This window comes from Pristis pectinata, chromosome 24 (genome assembly GCF_009764475.1).
Source record: "Pristis pectinata isolate sPriPec2 chromosome 24, sPriPec2.1.pri, whole genome shotgun sequence".
Classification (NCBI taxonomy): Eukaryota; Metazoa; Chordata; class Chondrichthyes; order Rhinopristiformes; family Pristidae; genus Pristis; species Pristis pectinata.
The window spans coordinates 24,652,857-24,675,914 of NC_067428.1; the positions used below are offsets into that span (position 1 = coordinate 24,652,857).

At 38.6% G+C, this 23,058-nt stretch overlaps 1 protein-coding gene across 2 annotated transcripts in view; it reads right to left on the bottom strand.

Annotated features, from left to right (window-relative positions):
- The window catches only part of polrmt (polymerase (RNA) mitochondrial (DNA directed)), a 66,872-nt gene that overhangs the window by 13,975 nt on the left and 29,839 nt on the right, over positions 1-23,058 (bottom strand). For both annotated transcript variants that reach the window (XR_007958114.1, XM_052037642.1), the window contains exons 10-15: positions 17,716-18,504; positions 16,941-17,063; positions 9,380-9,502; positions 8,277-8,456; positions 5,275-5,361; positions 3,180-3,293 (exon numbers count right to left, since the gene is read on the bottom strand). Coding sequence is in view for 1 of the 2 variants with exons in the window: in XM_052037642.1 (XP_051893602.1) it covers positions 3,180-3,293; positions 5,275-5,361; positions 8,277-8,456; positions 9,380-9,502; positions 16,941-17,063; positions 17,716-18,504 (1,416 nt within the window). In the remaining variant the exon portion in view is untranslated. The remainder of the gene's footprint in view (positions 1-3,179; positions 3,294-5,274; positions 5,362-8,276; positions 8,457-9,379; positions 9,503-16,940; positions 17,064-17,715; positions 18,505-23,058) is intronic.

Sequence of the window (23,058 nt, forward strand, 5' to 3'; positions counted from 1 at the left end):
GTCAGCATTTACTAACTTATCTTGCCAAGAGGATGCAGTTTAGATAGAACTAAAAACTTACAAACATATGCAAGGGTTAAGTCAGATAATACTTGGTCAACTTTTATGAAATATAAACATCTCAGTTTCAAAATACTTTCAGATAATAATGCTGCAACAAAATTTGGTCTTTTGAAATATTAGCAATTCCAATCAACCATTAAAATTGCTCATTAATTAGTGTGCATCAAACTCCAAGGTGGGATTTCAAACCCTTAAGCACTTCAAGAGCATGACTGGATGATTGGGGAAGGGAGAAGTATTAGGTCTTCCCTTTGAGTGGCAAGATAGGTTGAAAATCCTGTTTTATTTGCATTCATCTTTTGATTCCAATGATGATGAGTACCGGAGGTATTGTTTTCCTTCTGAATCTGAGTATGCAGTAATCAGGCCAAGTGAGAAATCAGAGTCAGACCTGAACCTGCCCTCATCTGATGTGCACATGCTTTCTATTGCAATTAAGGATAGATATACAAGCTGATTTTTATCTTCTTAAAGCAAACCATGAGGCTAATTATATGCCCTTGATCTTGTCCTGACCAAGTTAAAGTTAATTCTACACAGAAATGAAGCTGGGGTTGTCCAGTTATACAGTTCATTATGTGCTTTCACTATGAGCTGAACCAACGTAAAAAAAAAGTTAAATTAAATATTAATCCAAAATCTGAATCACAGTCTTCAAAACGAGGCTCTTGAAGTGGATTAATAAATACAGTATAAAGCAAAAATACAAAATGATACAATGTACAAGTCAAAAGAATAACAAAAGTAATCTTTGTAGAACATATATCTGGCATAACCCAGTATAAGTGGTTTGGGTGATTATCTTTAAAGCTAGATAAAAGAATTTCAACAAAACCAATCAACTGTATTGATATCTCAGAAATGTGCTGCTTTTAAAATTTCTAGCCAGTTACTACATATAAAAAAAGTTGCCCAAATAATTTGCATAATTAATTTTAACTTTTTGAAAGTAAGACTTTTGGAAGTAAAATAGTCAGGTTATAAAATCTTAATTGATACCTATCGAGCCTGGAGCAATCTAATTAGTTCACTCCCCTGATCTTTCCCCATTGCCCTGCAATTTTCCCCAGATATTTATTCAATTCCTTTTTTGAAAGTTACCATTAAATCTGCTTCGACTGTTGTTCAGGCAGCACAATCCAGAACTCAATATTAAAAAGTGTTTCCTCATGTGGCCCCTGGTGCTTTTGCCAATCATCTTAAATCTATGTCCTCTGGTTATAGATCCTATTCCCACCACATGTAATTTTTCTTTGGTTAATCTATCAAGCTGCTTGAAATTCTGAATATGTCAATCAAATCAACTCAATCTTCTCTGTTCCATGTAGAACAACTCTTGCTTCTTCAATCTATTAACTGAAAACCCTTAATCTTGAAGGCCATGACATCCTAAAGTCAGATGTTCAGCACTGGAAACACTATTGTAGTTGAAGCCTTATGTTTTAGAAAGATTTAGCATAAATTTTGATGCTTTAAACTTGATGCCTCTATTAATAAAGCTGGTATCCAACAATATCTCGTGTATCTCTTCATAGCTGTCTCAATTTGGCTTGCTACCTTAAAATATTTGTGTATATGCAACTGTACCTGTCTTCATTCCAAAACCTCATTTCTGGTTTATACTGGCTCCCATCACTTTTTCTACTAAGTACTAAATTACTGATACTGTATATATTGATACCTATTGATCCCTAAAATGTAGTGTCGTTCTCTGGAACGTCATTGTATTTGTTTTTGGATATCGAAAACAAACTGCTGGAGAACTCCGCAGGTCAAGCAGCATCTATGGAGAGAAATGGATAATTGATGTTTTGGGTCAAGACCTTCATCTGGACTGGATGTCTGGACCACTCCAGATAAAGGGTCTTGACCTGAAATGTTGACCTTCCCTTTGCCGCCACATATGCAGCTCCACCTGCTGAGTTCCTCCAGCAGTTTATGTTTTGCTCCAGATTCCAGTATCTGCAGTCTCATCTTTTTTTTTATTTGGATACCTTTGTTATCATGCAGTGGCATGGTCAGAATCTTTCCACCTCGTTGGATGTTGGAATACCACTATTAGACTGAAAGACTGCTCACGTTAAATCATTATTCAAGAAAGGACAGAAGTATGAATGAGGAAACCATAGCCCGGACACCCTAACTTTGGTGACACAACAAACTGGAGATGCTGAAATCTGGAGCAACACACAAAATGCTGGAGGAACTCAGTGCGTCAGGCAGCATCTATAGAGAGAAATGGACAGTCAACATTTTGGGTCAAGACCTTTTATCTGGAGTGGATGAAGGACTCGACCTGAAATGTCAACTATCCACTTCTCTCCATAGGTGCTGCCTAACCCGCTGAGTTTCTCCAGCATCTTGTGTGTTACCCTAACTTTAGTGGTGGGGAAGTTATTGGAAATCATGATCAGAAACACAATAAATGTTCATTTGGAAAGCATTACCTAATCAAGTAACATAGATATGCTAAAGGTAAATTGTAGCCAAGTGACCTCATTGACTTCTTTGATGAAGAAATGGAGAAAGTTGTTCCAGATAAAGAGGTTGCATTTCATAGGAGATTATAATTCCATTGGCTGAGCAGTCCAGAACTTGGGAGCAAAGTCTCAAAATTAGAACTAGGCCTTTCAGGAATTACATTAGTATACACTTCTACAAGTGAAAGTTTAGAACCAATGAAAATTGCAATTGATTCCTGGTCAATTTAAAATTGTAGACTGATAGACTTCTGTTAACCACAGGTAATAAGAGGCAGAGATAGGTTAATGGAGTTATGTCACAGACCAGCAGTAATCTCATTAGATAGAAAAAGAGACTTGAAGGACAAAAACTACTAAAATACTGAAATAGCAATAACAGATTTCTCCGGAGTATGCAAGAACACACTGTTTAAAATATACCACTACCATATTTGTGGTAAAACCGATGAATCTCGTAACCCAATTTACAGATGTTATGGATGTACTGTTCAATGAAACTGAATTTAGATGAGCATTGCTAACCAAAGAGTGAAAACAGTTAAATTTTAAGGTTAGGATAGATAGGATAAGCTTAAGATGACTAAAACAAATTTAGGAGGGCAGATAGATAATAAAGTTGAGTATAGTACTTACTAATGTAGTTCTGGTCCTGTGGTATGGTTGTACAATTGGCAAACCCAGTGGGGTCACCCACTCTACCGAGCTTCCTGATCGTGCAATTACTCGGGCACTTTCTGTTAGCCAGTCCTAAAGGGAAAAACAAAATTTAGATGAAATGAACCAAGATACACTTAAGCACACAGTTACTTATATCAGGTGGGTTTTTGTTTTACACTAATCATCATTTATGGAGAGGTTACATTGGAAAGAACATAAGAAATAAAAGCAGACATAGGCCAATCAGCTCCTTGAGCCTGGTATATTCAGAATCAGATTTCTTATCACCAACTTATATGTTGTGAAGTTCAGTAAGATCATGGCTAAATTTCTGCTCCAAATCCTATTTCCATGATCTATCCCCATATGCCTTTTAATATCCAGAAATGTATCAATCTCTATTTTGAACACAATCAGTGACTGAGCCTCCTCATTCCTTGCAGCATTCCAAAGATTCACCACTCTCTGACTAAAGAACGTTCAGTCATAAATGGCCCATGTCTTTCTTTGAGGCCATAACCCTTTGTTCTAGACTCCTTAGCCAGAATAATCCTTCTTCCTATATTTATCGTGTTGATATCCTCTGAGAATTCAATTGCAATGCTTTGGAGGAAGTTTTGCAGACGGGGCATTGATATGAAAAATTAACTTTGCTTGCATGTCCAGATGCCGCCTGACCTGCTTTGTGTTTTTATTTTAGTAAACTACTGCATTAGTAGTTCATCCTTGGGGATTTCAAAATGCAATTTTTTTCATATTGCCCAAGATATTATGTATAGACAGGCATGGAATGGTTACCCCCTGCACCTTAAGTGGAAAAATCCACTTCTATAGCAATCTATGAATCACAGTATGTTTACATACAGTGACAGACTAAATGTTTGGATTCCTAAAGGAATTTGGAAGCATTGGCAAGGACTGGAAGGTGATGAGGCAATTTAATTTAGAAAGAACAAGTATCTCTATTCATCCATCCATTTATTTATTTATTTATTTTTAACAGATTCTGCATATAGCTTATTTTAACATTATTAGTGATTTTCATTGCAGAATGCAGACCACTTAAATATTAATGTACAGCACAGAAATGGGCCTTTTTGGCCTATCTCATCCAGGCCAATGGTGATGCCTATCTACGCTAACCCCATTTGCCTGCATTAGGCCTTTATCCCTTTACGCTTTTCCTATCCAAGTACCTGTCCAAATGCCTTTCAAACATTGTAATCGTATCTGCCTCAACTGGCACCTCATTCCAGATATTCACCAACTGCGGTGCGGTAAACTTTCCCCTCAGATCTCCTTTAAATTTCTCCCCTCTCACCACAAGCTCTCCTGCCCTGGGGAGAAATGATTCTGACTATCTATCTTTTCCATGCCCTTCATAACTTTATAAACCTTTATAATGTCACCCCTCAGTCTACGTTCCAAAGAGAATAAATCCACAGTATAATTAGTCCTTCATTCCAGGAAATATCCTGGCAAATCTCTTCCACACTCTCTCTATTGCTACTACATCCTTCCTGTAGTGTGGCGACCAGAACTGCATGCAATAATCTAAGAGCAGTCTAAGCAATGTTTTGTACAACTTCGAAATTTGCTCCAAGCAAAAACTGATAGAGGATTTTAGGATACAATATTGTAGCCCAAAGGAATCAAACATATGTGATTATGTTACTTCCAAATAGATTTAGAATTCTAGGCACCAAAATTATGTATAGGTTACCTAATTTGTAAAAAGTTCATTTATTAAAATTTGTTTTTAACCATTTGAAAGGTGTTTTGTTTCCAGCTTTCACATATGCATTGTTTAATTTAATAGAAATAATTTTGACCATCAAGAAAGCAGATTTAAAAAGGAATGTTCAGTTTTAGTTAAATGCCACGTTACGTCAAGCAACAATAACATGCCCAACAAAGTCAATTTTCGTGTCATGCTGAAACATTAAAACGTTTACGTTCCAAATGGATCAGATAATATATAAATTGCTTATTGTTTAAAACTGATCATAACGGTTAAGCTTTGACCACCCTGCCAGACAGCTATGAATATAACTGCAGTTAGTGAAATTACCTGAATTTCCCTGGTGCCAGTAAACATCTCCTTTAAGCTGTTAAACACTTGCTGCACCAAGTAGTGTGAAGCTTCCCACACATGTTCCTGAAAGTTAAATATAATTATTGTAATTTATTTAATTTTCCACTTTCAATACTAAGATCAGTACACACAACAAAAGACTTGTGAAGTACACACTGGAGACATATCACTTTAGAAGGAATGTAAAGTTGCATGACCTAACAATTATTAATTTGATACTTTTTGACAAATAGAATCTCCGTAATGAATCACTTAAAATACATTTTGCGGATAAAACATTCAATAAAAATGTAATGGCATTTTTGTTATTCAATGTAGGTGTTGTAGCCAAGCATAATGTGCTACATTTTTTTAATCAGGCTTTTTCTTTTATGCAATGCCTGGCGATTGAAAACGACTTGTTTCTACTCCAGGTCTGTGGGTTCTGAGGCAACTTATTAGGCCAAGACGGAGCCCACGTACTCCACCGGAGATAAGGAAGGTGATACCCAAGAAGACTTATAGGTACATAGTTTGTGAGGTAGTGGGTTCCTCTTCCTTTTTACACTGGACTTCTATGTGCTCCTGACACATGGGTGCAAGGCCCTCTATGCAATCCTAAATTTCTTTTCCCTTTGAGTGGGCCAGGGATTCCTGAGAGTCACTAAGGCTGTTGCAATTTTTCAAGAAAACCTTGCACCTTTCTCAATGGAACAAATTACCACATAAACATAGCTTCTGTTTCTGAAGTCAGGTATGGAAATGCAAATGACATTGTCTGCCTAATTGCCAAATGCAGTCAACTGAATGTAACTGGGCCTCAGTGATGGAGACAGTTGCCTGGGGTGGGTGGGGGGGTTGGTGGTGGGGTGGGGGGGTTGGTGGTGGGGTGGGGGGTGGGGGGGGGGGGGGGCTTGGTGGTGGCCGAGGGTTCTGGTTTCTACTTGGCAGTGGATTTGCAGGATTTTGTGGAGACGGCGTTGCAGTCTCTCTCTGGTGCTTGCTGTAGGTAGTTCTAGAATCAGATATACTTGTGGAGGGTAGCAAGTGAGGTGAAAATAACTCTCAGGCAATGATGCAGCTTTGCTTGACGCTGGCCTGCATTGAGCATTGAGAAGAGTTGGGTAGGATCCCAGCTTGCAGGCAACCAAATTTGAGGAGGGTGCTCCATAGTCCTTTGCAATTAACGTCAAAGGATTTTTAGTGAGATTGAGACAAGAAAATGCATAGTGGTTGATGTTGCTTTCTGCTATTTGTAGAATCAAAACACCTTTGTTTCGAAGTATTAGTTTTGACTAAAATAGCTTTCCAACTTTCAATATAAAGTTGGCTCTTTCATGTAACCAATTAGGTTAGGTATTGTTGTACAATTTCCAAGTGTTTTATTTTTGGAGTAATTTATTATTTTAATATAGGTTTGCAAAAGATTGCTGAAACAAAAATTTAAAAAATACAAGTGATATACTTCATCCATTTCCACCAGGGAACCTTGAAAAGAAAAATGGAATAATGCAAAAGGCCCAAGGGATTTTGAAATCTGGTCTGTCTTGCATCTTATTGCCCCAAATGACATCTATTTCAGTAGTCAGGAAAGGTAAAAAATATATATAGAGAACAAACAAATGATGTTTTGTAGGGCATCAAATTAGGTGAAAATGTAAAGGAGGAGCGTACGAGCACGTTAGTGGTTATGAATTCTCTTCACTTTCTAGTTTGGTTTTTCATCCTTTATATGCAGCTCTTGAACTCTTATCGTTTGCTTAACTATGATCTGCTCAAACGGATGTATGGTTCAGTTGTACCTGATTTCAATGGTGTCTACAGCTGGCTTCATTGATACCATGTTGAGAACAAAATTGGATTATCCAGTAACAACCAGCTGAAAATTCTCACTTCAGGTAAATAATGAGTTGAGCTTGACTACAAAAGCCATGGGTCACTTAGGAACAATAACACTTTAGCATGTAAAAGTCTTCAAGGTGACCTCTGGGCGAGTCCACAGCTTCTGCTACCAGAGGCTTTTCTCTACTGTGGACTGCTCCACCTTGGAGACTGGTTGTGTTAGTGAAATCTGGAGCTCAATTTGAAGCACAGGGTTATAAAAGATTACAGTGGCTGCAGGTACCGCAAAGGAGAGTTGTGGGGGTGGGGGGAGCCGAGAGAATGTGTGGGCAAACAAGAGGCAATGGCCATATTGAGCATGATCATGCCCATTAAGTCTTTCTTTCTTTTCTATTGAGAAATATATTTTGTTCAAAAATAAGATTTCAACAATAAAGCAAAGAACTTCAACATGAAACAAAAGATTATGTGAAACTAGAAGATATCTTTTAGTCTGATCGGACATGCATTCTGTTGAAAGTCAATATACTTCTGTTGTATAGGATTAGATTATTCCTCCAGGTATTACAACTGTGAATGATTACATCCCTGAGCAATATAATTTAGAAAGCTTTTATTCTTCAACATGTTCAAAGTTAATTCAGATTAAAGTATTTGTAGTAATGGAAAGATTACCCTCCTATTTAATATCTTTAGGATCATTATCATATGTTGTGACAAGATGTTTGGTATATTTCAAATTGTCAGATTCAAGTAATTTCTGTTTGACGTAACAAGCATGGCTAGAATTTTATTTCGCTTTCAGATGTTGATTAATTTGCTGAGCATTTCCATGTTTTTTGGCTTTGTATTAAAATTTACAACTTTTCTTAACAAATCTTAACTTCTTACTGTGATTTAAGGCAAGAGTATTTTGCTGTTTATGCACTGCTCTCATCTGTAGATTGAAATACTTCCAGGTTTCTGCATACGCCAGTTTATAATATGCAGGAAGACAAAAACTGGAACGTCTGTCAACTAGATTCACCCATTGGGATATTATTTGTTGAGAAAATCTGTTTCGGTTGGACCAGAATGCTCCATCTTACCCTGGAGGAAAAACAAAATAAATGCCAAGACTTTGCTCATGCACATAAAACCACTACATTCTTAAGTACCTTTGGAAAATCTTCTATTTCCTTCAACTTTTTTTCAATCTGGAGACGCCCACCAAACCGTGTCACACCATACACCACAGTCATCACAGTCTGTTTCACAACTTTACGACTAATGAAACCTTCCAAGATTTGAGCAATTTTTACATCTCTTTCAGCATCTTGTTTTCTAAATTCTTCAACCTGAGGAGAAAAACTCAAACCAATTAAATAATGTACTGAAGGAAAACGTACTCAACAATCTGCAGTACTGTAACAGTGCAAAATATCCCAAGGCACTTTAAAAGAACATAATCAAAACAAAAACTGATTCCCAGCTGCACATGGAGATATTTGCACATCTGACTAAAAACTTGGCTAAAGACAGGCTTTATGAAGCGTCATCAAAGAGAGAGCGAGATAGTGCCAAAGACAACTGATAAGTATTGCTTGCCAACTTCCAGCGTCATGCAAGACAACTGAATTTGCTTTTTTCAGCTACCCAGTTTGATTTGCTGCTCAGATTTGCGATTTGATACTAGGGTACTAATATAATTTAAGATTTGTGGTAACGTTCCTTTAGAAGAATAAAGTATGCTTAATTTTTTTTCTTGAAAGAAAACATGCAATTTTCATGAGTTCAGTACAATTTCTCCTTATGCATACATTGTTTATTCTTCCTCACTGATGAAGAAACCTACACTAAATATCATTTATTGCAATGCACTTTCCTCCCCCCAGAGCTCCTAAACCTGTATTAAATAGATCAGGGATATTATTAGAAGTAAATCTTACAAAAACTACGTAATATTTTGAATAATTGAACTATACTTTGATAGAACATAACTGTAATTCTCAGGTATTAACACAACATTTTTTCTATGACTTACAATATTAATAAAGTTTTACAATGGGAAACAAGAAAATCAGAAATTACATATTTTTAAAAACTGAGTTATTTCTTTCCAACAGATGCAGATGCATATAATATTACCAAAATTGTAATATTAATATCCTCTACTTTTAGTTGTCAGACCGGTTTGGCAGCACGCTGCTGGCTCATCCACCAGGAGGACTGAACTGTGAATGACAAACAGATCACCCATAGGGAACGTTCACCCACTTACCTGCTGTGCCACTCCATTGTAGACATCCTGTGGTACCTCACAGGGCATTAGGTTCACAGAGGCTGCACCAATTACATCACGTCCTAGAGCAGCATAGTGCTGCAAACCATTACAAGACCCATCCTATTAAAAGATAAAATAAAGTATTTCCAATGAGTTGATTGAGGTCGAATCTTCATTACACAAGACTTTGGAAAATCAGTTTATGAGTATGCTAGGAATGTCAAATAAAACATCTTCATATCGTTGCTTAGATCCTGTTTACATGTATTTAGAAGAAAAAAATCCACAGTACCGACAGAGTTGGCTTATTTAACCAACATGAAATTATTGACCAATTGTTTGGAAGTCTCTATTATCTTTTTAGCTTAGAACCCGCCACTTGTGTTCCACCTGTGTTTACCAGTACTGGATACAGGTCCTCCCCAGGTTACAGCAGGGTCAGTTCCTGAGAATTGTCATAACCCGAACAGTTCACTGGATGGAAATGTGGCCGTGAACCAAGTCCCCACACAGCAGAAGATGCCTGTAGACCCCAGCAGTGCAAAATCCATCCCACCGGACTCCCAAACACTCCCAAATATATACGGCCTGTACATAAGTCGGACATTCATAATCTGGGGAGGACATGTACATCACGGACTCCAATGACAAGATGTGAGAGGCAGTAGGACCTCAAGAAGCACACCAAAGAAGCCCCAGCCCAAAAGTTTTAAAAGTCAGTGAAACCCCATTCTCAGCTTTGTCAACTGCAAAAGCTGTAAGGGATTTTTAAAGAGATTCAAAATATAACAATTAAATAATTCAGAAGTTCATAATTATTCATGATTATAATTAATTTATTGAAAACATTTCACTAAACACTCCAAAAGACTAACAACTAAAAATCGTAAACTAAACCAAAACATCTCTACCATCTGCGACCCAAAATTCCTAACTGAAATCAATGGGGCCATGGATTCTCGTCATTCCTAATCGGTCATTGATTATGGGACTTCTGTATTCGGCAACACTTGTGTGCAAGTCTGAGATATTGCTTCCATTTGGACAGATAAATGCCAGTGCTTCTGTTCTAGGCTGCTGGCGTTTATCAGGAAATATCTGGGCCAACACCTCCACGTATTACACACTAGTATTAGAACAACATTAAGTCCCTGACATACTTTTGCAGAAAAAAAATAGGTAAACATTATATTTTCCTGAATCATGCAAAAATATAAGAATTATGATCAGCAGTAGGTCATCTGGTTTTTCCAGCCATTCAACAAGATCATGGCCAATCTTCCACCTCAGCTCTCTTTTCCTGCACTATTCTCTGGATTCCCCTCACATGCAGAAATCTATCAATCCCTATTTTGAATAGAACATAGAACAGTACAGCACAGGAACAGGGCCCTTCGGCCCACGATGTTGTGCTAAACCAATTACATTAGTAATAAAATGCCCAACTAAACTAATCCCTTCTGCCTACACAATGTCCATATCCTACCAATTCCCTCACATTCAGGTGCCTACCCAATAGCTTCTTGAATGCCCTTATCGTATTTGCCTCCACCATCACCCAGGCAGCGCATTCCAGGCACCCACCATTGTGTGTAAAAAAAAACTTGCCCTGAACATCTCCTTTGAACTTTCCTCCTTTCAGCTTAAATGCATGCCCCCTGGTGTTAGACATTTCAACCCTGGGGAAAAGATACTGGCTGTCCACTCTATCTATCCCTCTCATAATCTTATAAACCTCTATCAGATCTCCCTCAGCCTCCAACCACTCGAGAGAAAAGAACCCAAGTTTGTCCAACCTATCCTCATAGCACATGCCCTCTAATCCAGGCAGCATCTTGGTAAACCTCTTCTGCACCCTCTCAAAGCCTCGACATCCTTCCTATAATGGGGTGACCAGAACTGAATGCAATATTCTCAGATGTGGCCTAACTGAAGTTTTATAAAGCGGCAGTACAACTTCCTGACTCTTGAACTCAACGCCTCAACTAATGAAGAAGCCATATGCCTTCTTTACCACCCTATCAACCTGTATAGCCACTTTCAGGGAGCTATGAACTTGTCAGGGAGCTATGAATTTCATAGTTGAATTGAGCCTCCACAGTCCTCTGGGATAGGGAATGCTAACGATTCATGAATCTCTAATGAAGAAATTTCTATTCATCTTAGTCCTAAATGACCAACCCTTCATTCTAAGACCATGACCCCTAGTTCTAGGCTTCTTAGCTCAGGGGAAACACCTTCCCTGGATCCAGCCTGTTGAGCCCTGTAAGAATTGTGCAAATTTCAATGAGATTACCTCTCAATTTTCTAACCTCCATAAAAATCAGAACAGAAGGTTCTGAAAAATGTTGGATTCGAAGATCTGAAAGGCTTACTCTATTCCTCTTTTCACAGATGCTGCCTGACCTAAAGTTAAACAGCAGGAAGTCAGGCCCTTTGGCCCAACAAGTCCATGCTGACCAACAAATACCCGTTTACACTAATCCTATATTAATTCCATTTTAATCTGCTCACAACCCATTAATTTCCTGCAGATTCTACCACTCACCCACATACTAGAGGCAATTTACAATGGCCAATTAACCAACCATCCCACATGTCTTTGGGATGTGGGAGGGAAACCAGAACACTAGAGGAAACACACAGGGTTACAGGAAGAATGTGTAAACTCCACAGGGACAGGTCAAGATTGAACTGGAGTTGCTGGTACAGTGATTGCAGTGGTTTCTACTAGCTACACCACTGCTGTGCCATCCATAAAGCTGTTGAGTGTTCGAGCATTTTCTGTTTTTTTATTTGTTTCCCAGTATTTGCAGTTTTCTGATGAAAATTTAAAAAAATATAAAAGAATACAATCCCTTCTCATAAGGACAAACCCATCATCCAAAAGCCAGACTACTGATTTTTTTGTTAAAACACACTCCTATGGCAAGGATCTCCTTTTCAGACAAGGAGATCAGAACCTGCACACAAATATTAGAAGTGAGGTCTCATCATGGTTCTTTATATTTAAAGTATGACAAATCTACCTCTGTACTCAAGTCCTCTCATAATACCATTTGCCTTCTTAATTCTTGATGCAGTTGCATGTTGGCTTTCAGTGAGTTGCTTTCAAGGATAAACTGGTCCCCTTTGAACATCATTTCCCAAACTATCTCCACTTAAATAAAAATGATTCTATTTTTTCTGTTTAGTGCATTGGATTGGATGACCTCGCATTGTCCTGCATTATATTCCATTTGGTACATCCTTGCCCATTCACTTAGTTTTTCCAGGTCTCATTGAAGCCCTATTACATCCTCTTTCATACTCACAATCCCACCTAGCTTTGCATCATGAGCAAATTGGAAATATTATCATCGACCACAGCATTGACCAGTCTGCAAACAGCTGGGACCCAAGCATCAATCCTTGCAATACGCAACTGGTCACAGCCTGCCGACATGAGTATGACCCATTACTCCCTCTCTTTTCTTTAGGACTGATAACCAATACATAATCTCCGCCACCACATTATCCTCAATGTATTCTAGCTTTGCCGAGTGACCTCCTGTAAGGGACCTTTTCAAAAGCCTTCTGAAAATCTAAAGATATGCCGTCCACTAGTTCCCCTTTATCTGTTTTACAAGTCACATCCTCAATGAATGTCAATAAAAATCAGTCAAAGATAATTTTCCTTTCATAAATGCGTGCTGTTTCTGCTCAATCCTATTATTTGTTTCTAGATATTCTGTTATTACAGCCTACATTTTCTGTATTTTCCCTATTACTAATGTTGGGCTAACAGATGGCTCCCCATTTTCTGCAGGAAACATTCTGGAATCTATAGACATTTTACTCATAGCCTAACTCTATAGCCAACTCTTCAGTCTCAACAACTTCCCCAGTACTTTTTTTTTGAGAGCAACTTCCTTTAGTACCTTATTCTTGCCAGAATATAGGCTCTTCAGTATTTCTGGCAGAACTTTGTGTTTTCTTAATTAAAAAGTATTGTTTTTTATAATTACATTTTGGGAGTGATTGCACTATGGCAGCACAGTAGTTATTATAGTTGACTATAAATTCAAAGGCCAAGGCTAATAACTCAGAGATACGAGTTCAAATCCCACCACCACAGTTAGGAAATTGAAATTCATTTAATTGCTCTGACAATGCCAATGATCAGAGAACAAATCATCGTTTAATGGGGAAAGCAGAAGAGCATGGCTGGAACATCATGAAATGATTTCCAGCATCCGCGTTTTTTTAAAATTTTCATTTACTGCAGTGAAAGGAGAAGCAGATTTCTGGTGAAAGGAGAGTAGTAAATAGGATTAACTTGACCTATTGAGGGACTCCCCCATGTCTTGCAATGCTAGTTTTATAAACAGAGAATTTGGTGTTTTATGATTAATTTCTGGTTATATATCACTGCATCTTTCTGTATATCTGTCTTAAAGCACAGAAAATTGCCGAATGGCTGAAGTAGTAATAGTTAAAAGCTTTCAAAAGATTAACTGCAATTTAATTGATAAAAGAATCAAATCAGGATGAGGACAATTTTCTGTCAGTGTTTCTACCATTATTATGAATTTGGGTCTGAAGTTACCCTAAGGCAAGTTTTAGAACTTGAGCAGGGATACTGCCTGCTCCCAAGGTCTTTTTTTCTCCCCCAGAGGATACATGGCTTTTCCAGCTTCTTGTCAGTCAGGGGTGGCAGAGAGGTTCTACTGGACAGTTTGTTGTGGAGAAATGCTCCTTCCACTGAAGGGTGACTGCCTCTCTGTCCTTGACAGGTTCATTTCCATTGTTGGCTCTTAGGATGCTGGGGAAGAAGGTTGGGGGTGGGGTGGTGGGGAGGAGGGAGGGCTTTTGGTTTTTGGCTGTATATGTCTTTGACAGTACTGAATAATGTGCACATGGTTATCAGAGGGATGCTGGACCTCGTGTATTCTTTTCACCACCATTTGTTATTTTGGTCATGAGGTTTTCTGTTGCCAGTAGAGGTGTTTCTTTGCCTTTAAGGCTTTATATTTGGAGTTAATTTGCTCCCAGATCTCTCCATGCCTCTCATCAAGCCAATTTTGGTGTCTTCTGGTCTAGAAGCCAAGAGTCTCTTCACAGGTACTAATTACGATGTACTGCAGGGCAGTCCAGGTGCTGTGGACACCTTGTGTCTCCTGTTGGTTGGGGGTCTTCAGGTTATCTATCTGGGAATATCTATCCTTGCAGGTCCTTGAGGCCTTCTAAATTGATTTTCCTGCTGCAGTGCCTCTATTGCTCCAATTGTTTTGCGGCCGGCAGATAGAGATAACAGAATGGATTAGGATCAGTCATTGGTACCTGCCGTGGTGTGCTCACAGTCTCCCGCTCAGATGATGATATAATCTAACAAGTGCCAGTGTCTGGATCAGGATGTTCTTGTGTCTTGTGTTCATCTCTCTGACAAAACATGGCGTCAGGTGGCTATGACAAAATTGTGCTCCAAGAGTTTTGCAAGGAGGACGAGTCTGTTAAGCTTTCCCTTCTTTCCAATCGCATCTTGCCAGAAGGATACATCTTTTTTGAATCTGGCATTGATATCACCCAGGAGTTTCTGTTCCTCTCTATCTGAAATGCTAGCCAGGACTTTTTTCCTGGGCCACATCCATAACTTTTAGGTTTAGGTGATATGTGTTGATAACTGCATTGAGCTAGTTCTATGATAGAGTGAGCCAGTGGGCTATGAGATTATCACATCCCACGGGGTAGTCTCTGAGACACCAGACTTGCTCAGTCTTGATGGCAAAGCACATCCCATGAAGGTGGCATTTCTGTTCCAGTTTGCCTTTCCAGCTGGCATCTCCTGCCTGTCATGTCTCACTCAAGCCGGCAATGACAAAGTGTGTTTGAGCTCCCAGGACGTGATAGCAGAGCAAAGGTTAGGTCTGTCACTGTTGGGGTTGTCCACAAGCATACTGATGTTTCAGGTCCTGAATGTCACGTTGAGAAGTAGACGTTGCCTGTGTGCGATTTATTTTAACACTAAATACAACTACCACGTGGACCTGATAGTCCTTCATCCAGAGGTAAGGGGATCCGACAGTACTGAAGACCAAACAGTATTACGTGGATACCCCAACATGAACACTTTAGGTGCGTGTAGTCATGTGTGCAGTCACTAGTCAGCACATTCACAGTCAGATATACACACTTTTGGGCTCAGGCACGGATGCCTTTGCCCATTCTCCCTCACTCACCACCCTTCCCTTAATCCCTTTCATCTATGATTCTCCTTGTCCCCAAAATCACTTTTCTACTGACCCCCTTGCCCTCATGCACTTCTCAAACTACCTCAGACATCACAATCCCCTTCCGTTCTATTGCACGCTGCCCTCTTTGTCCTTCCCTGCATGGTAAGTTTCTTTCCTCTGGTCCTCTATTCTCCATCCTTCACACCCTTCTCTTCTCTCACTTTACCCTGCCATTACCTCCCTCGATCTCCAGCATTAAGAAACCAATCACAACCAGATGCTGTTGCTGAGCAGCCTTTCCTTAGCAACAGGTCATGCAGGGTGTGGGGCGGCTGATGACGACAGTCGTATGTCAGTGGGTGGGTACCGTAGTTGTTGTTCTACACACCTGCTCTCACTTTAACTGCAGTCATAATTGCATGCACCCTCTACTATAACATATGTTATGCACATAAAGAGAAATGAAAAGTGACTGAATGATGTTATTAAGGGAGATAAAACAGAATTTCTTTTACATCTCCAATAGTAATTAAAATCTGAAGGAAATGACCCCTCACTAAATTTTCAATGCTAGTAGACCAGTTGACAGCAATTAAGACATCATTCCATGTTTTCTCAAAAGCTTAAGCTATGACTTTTTGACAAGAACCATGATTTTGAAAGCTGAAAGCAGCTATTACTGCCTGAACATCCATAGAATATAATTTTCCAGAATGCATAATTTGGACATCTTATAAAATATATATATGTCTTTGAAGATTGCAGTGAGCTAGAGATAATATGATAGTGGTGATACCGACTAACATCATGGTGAAAATATTACAGCAAGTTAATGCAGTATTTAAAAGACTTCAATACACCCAAGACTATAATTTATCTATACAGATTGCAGTTTCTCTGTGCATGCTCACATTTAGGTAATGTCAAGGTAACTACAGAACGATTTTGAGTATTAACATAAAAATTTTTTGCTACTCTGTGAAAACATTTTAAGAAGTGGTCAGGAAATCAGCAAAAATAGTAACAACTAATATTGGAACACTGACAAATTAAATAGAACTACTTAATGTTGAATGTACTGTAGAAATGGATGTGGACCTTGCACAGGCAGATGGGATTAGCTTAGACTGGCATAAAGATCAGTGCAGACATGGTGGGTGGAAGGGCCTATTTCTGTGCTGTACTGTTCCATGTTCTAAACTAATTTGGATTTTATTTTGTTTCCAGTTCTTCAATCTTCCAAAGCAAGTAATTGTCTTGTCAGAACAACTTCTTCTGCAGGTGCAAGGTACATATATAGGAACAAGATCTTAACTACATATTTTCCTAAATATTTAGTAACTTACCTGGTGGACTGGGAAATAAGAGATGTACTTGGTTGGATCAGGTGACCTCACAGCATGTGCTATCTCTGTGCAACAGGCTAGAACTTGCCAAGGTTCATCTGCATTCATCCACCACTTCCTCCCCTGAGGAAAGCAAACAGCAGTTTAGATACACTGACACATCATCTTATGTAAACAGCATTAATCAAAGGCAAATGATACCCATATTTCTATTTCTCTCTGCCTCTTTTTAATGAGGACTTGACCATTTAAATCAAAAATAATATTTGTTAAACTGTTAAAATGGAAAAAAATATTCTTCATTTAAAGCAGCATTTTTATGCAATGCTTTGTTAACTCAAGACTTAATTAATACACGAACTCCTTGCCAACTACCTTCATTCTACTTTCTGTAACTTTGAAATCATCCAAAACTACTGAGTCTTGGATAGGCAAGGTTTCTTGAGACTATAGTTGAATTATCAAATGATACCAAAGGTGAATATGGCCCCTGCCTATCTCAGCTTACAAGTATACATCCTTTTAGCTGACTCCAATGTTGTAAATAATTGATAAGAGCAAATATTGCAGAGGTTTTTTCCCTCATAGGGATAGCTTCACATGCAGAGGTAGCAATCACTTGATAGTCCATTACTTCATATCCAGAGAAGAATACATTCAACTCTCACTTTTAGATACACATTTCAAACAGTAACATGAAAATTATAACATGCATATTCTACTATTTAGCCACCTAAACAGACAGACACATTTGAGCTATTTTTTATTTACTCACTGTTAAAGGGTTATCTGCCGAATCCAAGATATCATCAATTACTTCATCAGCATAAGAAAGTCTCTCTTTGAGGGAACACGATTTTTTGAACCCAGTTAAATTAACAAGATGAATTTTCAACCAATTTAACCCATGTTCTCCCAATGGCTTTCCTTCTGCAAATAACAATACAGCACGAGTAACATCACTGCCTAGGTGATTAAAGTATGGTGGGCAAGGGTATGTCCTTCCTCGAAAGTCCATGTTGTGAGGAAACCAGAATATTTCATCTCTGATATGATTGGCAATGGAAAGTTTATAAAGGGCATCCATTCGAAGGCTGTGCATTTCAGCTGATCTTTTCCTAACCCAAGCAATTTTTCTTTTCAATAAAGATTTTGCTGCTGGACTCATGTCGCATTTTCGTTCATGTTTGGGCATATCTGGAGCTTCAGAGAGCGGAGGTGGAATCTCCAGCTTCTCGCTTCCTTTGTCATTAAAAATGGAGATAATTAAATCAAGTATTGGTTTGTTCACTTTCCAAGCACAGTTTCCAAGTTGACTGAGGGAATCTAATACTGCGTGCAAGTCACTGCTGTTGCACTTCTCCAAAAGCAATTGGTGCTGTACAGCTCCTTCTATGCATCGCATCAGTTTGGTGGGAGTCAGAACATAGGCACCAAACCTAGGTGAAGTCCATGGGATAGGAGGACACACCATTGGCATGACAGAGGAGTCAAAGATCAAAGTTGTCTCTGCAGCTTCTGAAAGGATTTGAGTTAGTATAGGATGTGGCTTGATGAAACCAATCTGTAAAAGAAAAATAAATTCTAACACAAACTTTCCAACAATAATTAACCTAATTTTTTATTCTTTAGATTTTCCAGTTTTTTTAAAAGTGTGCAGATTTGCAACATATATATTTTAAAAATGACAAAATAATCTCTATATCTGCTATATTATTTACTATCTTAACATTAATAATTTAACATTTCTTTTTATGTACAAATTTCTACTCCTCAGTTAATCATTTTCAAACATTACTCCTCCTCTTCACACTGCTCCTATATTACTTGTTATGCCCCATTACTACATAACAGACAAGTGCCTTTTGTAAAGTAATATGAACAGAGTCAATTTTTCTTTCCCAGATCGCTACCCGCATGATTCAATTATCCTACTAATATGTATTTTGCCTGAGGACCCAGTTGAAAATTGAAGGCATTTATTCACTGGGAAACAAAGGTGAGGGAAGCAGAGTGGAAAGATAAGAGGTCCCCTTACACAATATTCACCACCAAAAATATGTTTCCACTATTACTCGTATATTATTCTCCATTCGTGGCTGAGAATGAATTTTTCATTTCTTGGCCCCACATAAATGCCCTTTAGATTCAACTAAAATAAATTAGAGATATCCTGATGGGTCTTGAGAAGGTGGATGTGAGAGAATCCAGAATTAAGGGTCATTGTTTAAAAACTATTACAGAGGTGAGGCAATTTTCTTTTCTCCCAATGAGTCATGGGTCTTTGGAACTCTTCCTCAAAGGACGATAGAGTTAAATAAATTCTTAATAAGCTGCATATGAAGTTACTATCAGATCAGCCATGATTGTATTGAATGGTAGAGCAGGCTTAAGGGTCAAGTGATCTATTCCTACTCCTGAATCGCATGTTCATGCATTTTAGATTATAACAAAAATACACATAAGGTATAACATATTTGTTGAACCTCACATCATTTCAAAAGTTCTCACCACTTGCCATTATATGATGAGTTAATAAAGATGCCCTGCCAGTGGATACAGACTCAATTGGCAACTGAGTAAAAGATTGTTCTAGAAGGAATTGATCAATGACCATGATGGTAGCCTAAAGCATTGCTTTTCTGAATAAAGGCTAAATCTACAATGGTGAAAATAGATGCCATCTACAGGAAACAAGATTACTTACACTGCCACAAGCGCTGACAAACACAATTCTCAGAGAAAGTAATGGGGTGATCAGAATGAGGTTTGTCTAGTCCACCAAGGTAATGGTGATAAAGGAAGAAAATGAATACAGAACCCAGCTGCCATGTCCAACGGATAAAGATCAAGAAAGTTAACATTTGGTCCAATCATAGCCAAGGTAGCTATATAATCATCTTTCTTTTATCATTGCTGGGTCAGCACCCTGGAACTCCCTACCTAATTGCAACATTGACTAATTAACTAAAATAACACGACACTCCCCTGCATGAATGGATAGATTAAAAAATTCTTGCTTAGGTAGTTGTAAAGAAACATAGAAATGAGAGCAGGAGAAGCCCAATTGGCCCTTTGAACCAGCTTCACCATTCAATGTGTTTCTGTTTTCTTCCCATATCCCTTGATCTCTTTAGCCTTAAGAATTATGTCCAACTCCTTCTTGGATGTGCTGAATGATGTGGCTTCGACTGATTTCTGTGGTAGAGAATTGCACAGGTTTATCACTCTCTGGGTGAAGAAGTTTCTCATCTCAGTCCTACATGGCCTACTTGCCTTTAGATTGTGATCCCCGATTCTGGAGCCCCTGACATTGGAACATTCTTCCTGCGTCTAGTCCTGTCCAGTCCTGTTAATATCTGTAGGTTTCTATAACATACCCTCTTACTCTTCTAAACTCTAACAAATATAAGCATAATTGACTCAACTCTCTTCATACATCATCCCAGGAATGAGCCTTTGCTGCATCCCTCCATGGTCAGGACATCCTTCCTTCAATGAAGGAGAGCAAAACTCCACACAATACTCAAGATGTGGTTTCACCAAGGCCATGTACAACTGCAGCAAGACATCCCGGCTCCTGTTACATCCTCTTTCAATGAAGGCCAATGTACCACTTGCCTTCTTAACCACACTAGTACCTTACCCACAATCCCACGTGTTTTAATTCTGCAAGCTAATCTCTTATATTGAAGCCTTTTAACAATCCAAATACACCACACTCACTGGTTCTTTTTTTGCCAGCTATTTCCTCAAAAAATATCAGTAGATTTGTCATCCAATTTCCCTTTGTAATTCTATGCTGACACTGTCCAATAATATCACTATTCTCAAAGTACTCTGCCATTCAATCTTTTATAATGCTACAAACTCTGCTATTACATCTTTTATCATTTTCCCCTCTACTGATGTCAGGCTAACCAGTCTACAATTTTCTGTTTTCTCTCAGTGGGCTTTTATTAGCTACCCTCCAATCCATTGGTAATGTTTATTATTGTCACATGTACTGAGATAATAGTGAAAAGCTTTTGTTTGCATGCCATCCAGATAGATCATTCCATACACAAGTACATCGAGGTAGTACAAAGAAAACCAGAATGCAGAATATAGAGTTACAGTTACAGAGAAAAGTGCAGTGTAGGTAGATAAATAAAGTGCAAGGGCCATGATGAGGTAGTTTGAGAGATCAATCATCCAAGAGTTTATTGAACATTGGGAAATAACCAGCAAGGCATCTATCATACTAAGGGCCACTTCCTAAGTACTCTGGAATGTAGATTATCAGGCCCTGCAGATTTAAAGGCCTTCCAGCTTGTCAATTTCTCTAACACCATTTCTTTACTAATACAGATTTAATTCACTTTCTCCTTCTCAGATCCCATGTTCCCCAATTTTCCTGGGAAGGTTACTTGCATTCTCATTTCTGAAGAGAGAAACAAAATATGTATGTGATTGGTCTGTTATTTCTTTGTATGATGGAAAGAAACAACACTATGACTCTAGGAACAAGTTCAAGAATAGACTAAGAACAAATGGGTTTCCACGATACTGAAGGCACAGTCAACCCAGCATCAGAAATCTGTGAATGGTCACATTTGCTTTCAGTTGCCTTAATGGGCAGATATGTATTTCTAATAATTCATATTTCTAGCATTCTTTTCCATTCTTCTCTGCAGTATAACTACAAGTTTCCATTATTCAATGTAACATGGAACCAGCTTAAATATCACTTGCAATCTCAGCAGCCTGATGTTGCTGGTTCAGTGAAAGTCAGTAAATTAATCAAAATGAGGCTGAGATAGAACCTTGTTAATCATCACATTGTTTCATTCTTTGTTTCAAAAATTCTTAAATGACCTTTATAATTGCAGTGGCGCATACTCATTTTACTTGATTGGATTCTGAAAGTTAGTTATTAACATCCATTTAAATAGGCATTAAAATTTTTGAAGAAATCCAAATATACTACCTTAAGCTTTTAATAATCAGGTTGTAAAATTATTCCTCTCTGACAACATACAAAAAAAACACTTTCTGCCACACTTAACATAACAGAATCATGATTCGCAATAAGAGATAGGGGGTCAGCTGGCACTGGATTTGGCTCATGCATTGCTGTTGCCGTCACCTGCCAACTCCAAGTTAGCCCTGCTGTCGTATTTAGTTTTTATGGCTGCATGGTTCCCAACATACTGTCTGTGTTCCTGCTGAGGCCATTCCATGAGTAGAAACTAAGCCCCCGGTGATAGCAACCAAGTGCTTGCCCACAGGCTGCCCTGACGGCTCATGCTATTAGGAGGCCAATTTACTCTTTCCAAATGTTTATGACCAGAGACAATTAGGTGAAAAATTAATAAAACTTAAAATAAATTCACAAAAACATTTAACTGATGCAAAGCAAAAACATTAATATTAATTAAAGTTTTTGCCTTAAAGAAAAATCTTAGGGCGGCACGGTAGCGTAGCGGTTAGCGCGACGCTATTACAGCGCCAGCGATCAGGGTTCGATTCCGGTCGCTGGCTGTAAGGAGTTTGTATGTTCTCCCGTGTCTGCGTGGGTTTCCTCCGGGTGCTCCGGTTTCCTCTCACATTCCAAAGACGTACGGGTAGGTTAATTTGGGTTTAAAATGGGCGGCATGGACTCGTTGGGCTGGAAGGGCCTGTTACCACGCTGTAAATAAAATTAAAATTAAAAAATAAAAAAAAACAGCCTTCATCATGAAGGTTGGCAACATGATTCAAATGAATGAGGCTGTGCTGGTTATGCCACCAGTTGCTGATTTAAGTGGAGGGGCCAGATATGAAGTGTATCCACCCTATCCACTAAGGAGGATATGGAATACTCTTGGATTCAGCAGGAATTCCAGAAATGGAGCGAGAGAAAGATATTCCTGCATCTGACCTCGTGTGTTACCTACTCCCACACTGCAGAGTTTAGGCACAGAAACCTGGAATGTATTTGTATAAAACTGCTAGTGGGTGGTCCTTTTATGGATCTGCCCCAACAAATTAGCAAACTGTGACAATCTCCACCCAAAGTCAAAACTACAACATCCTACCATTCCAAGGTTTTTTAAATAAATAAAATGACAGCCAGATCCCTATTCTCCTGAAACAT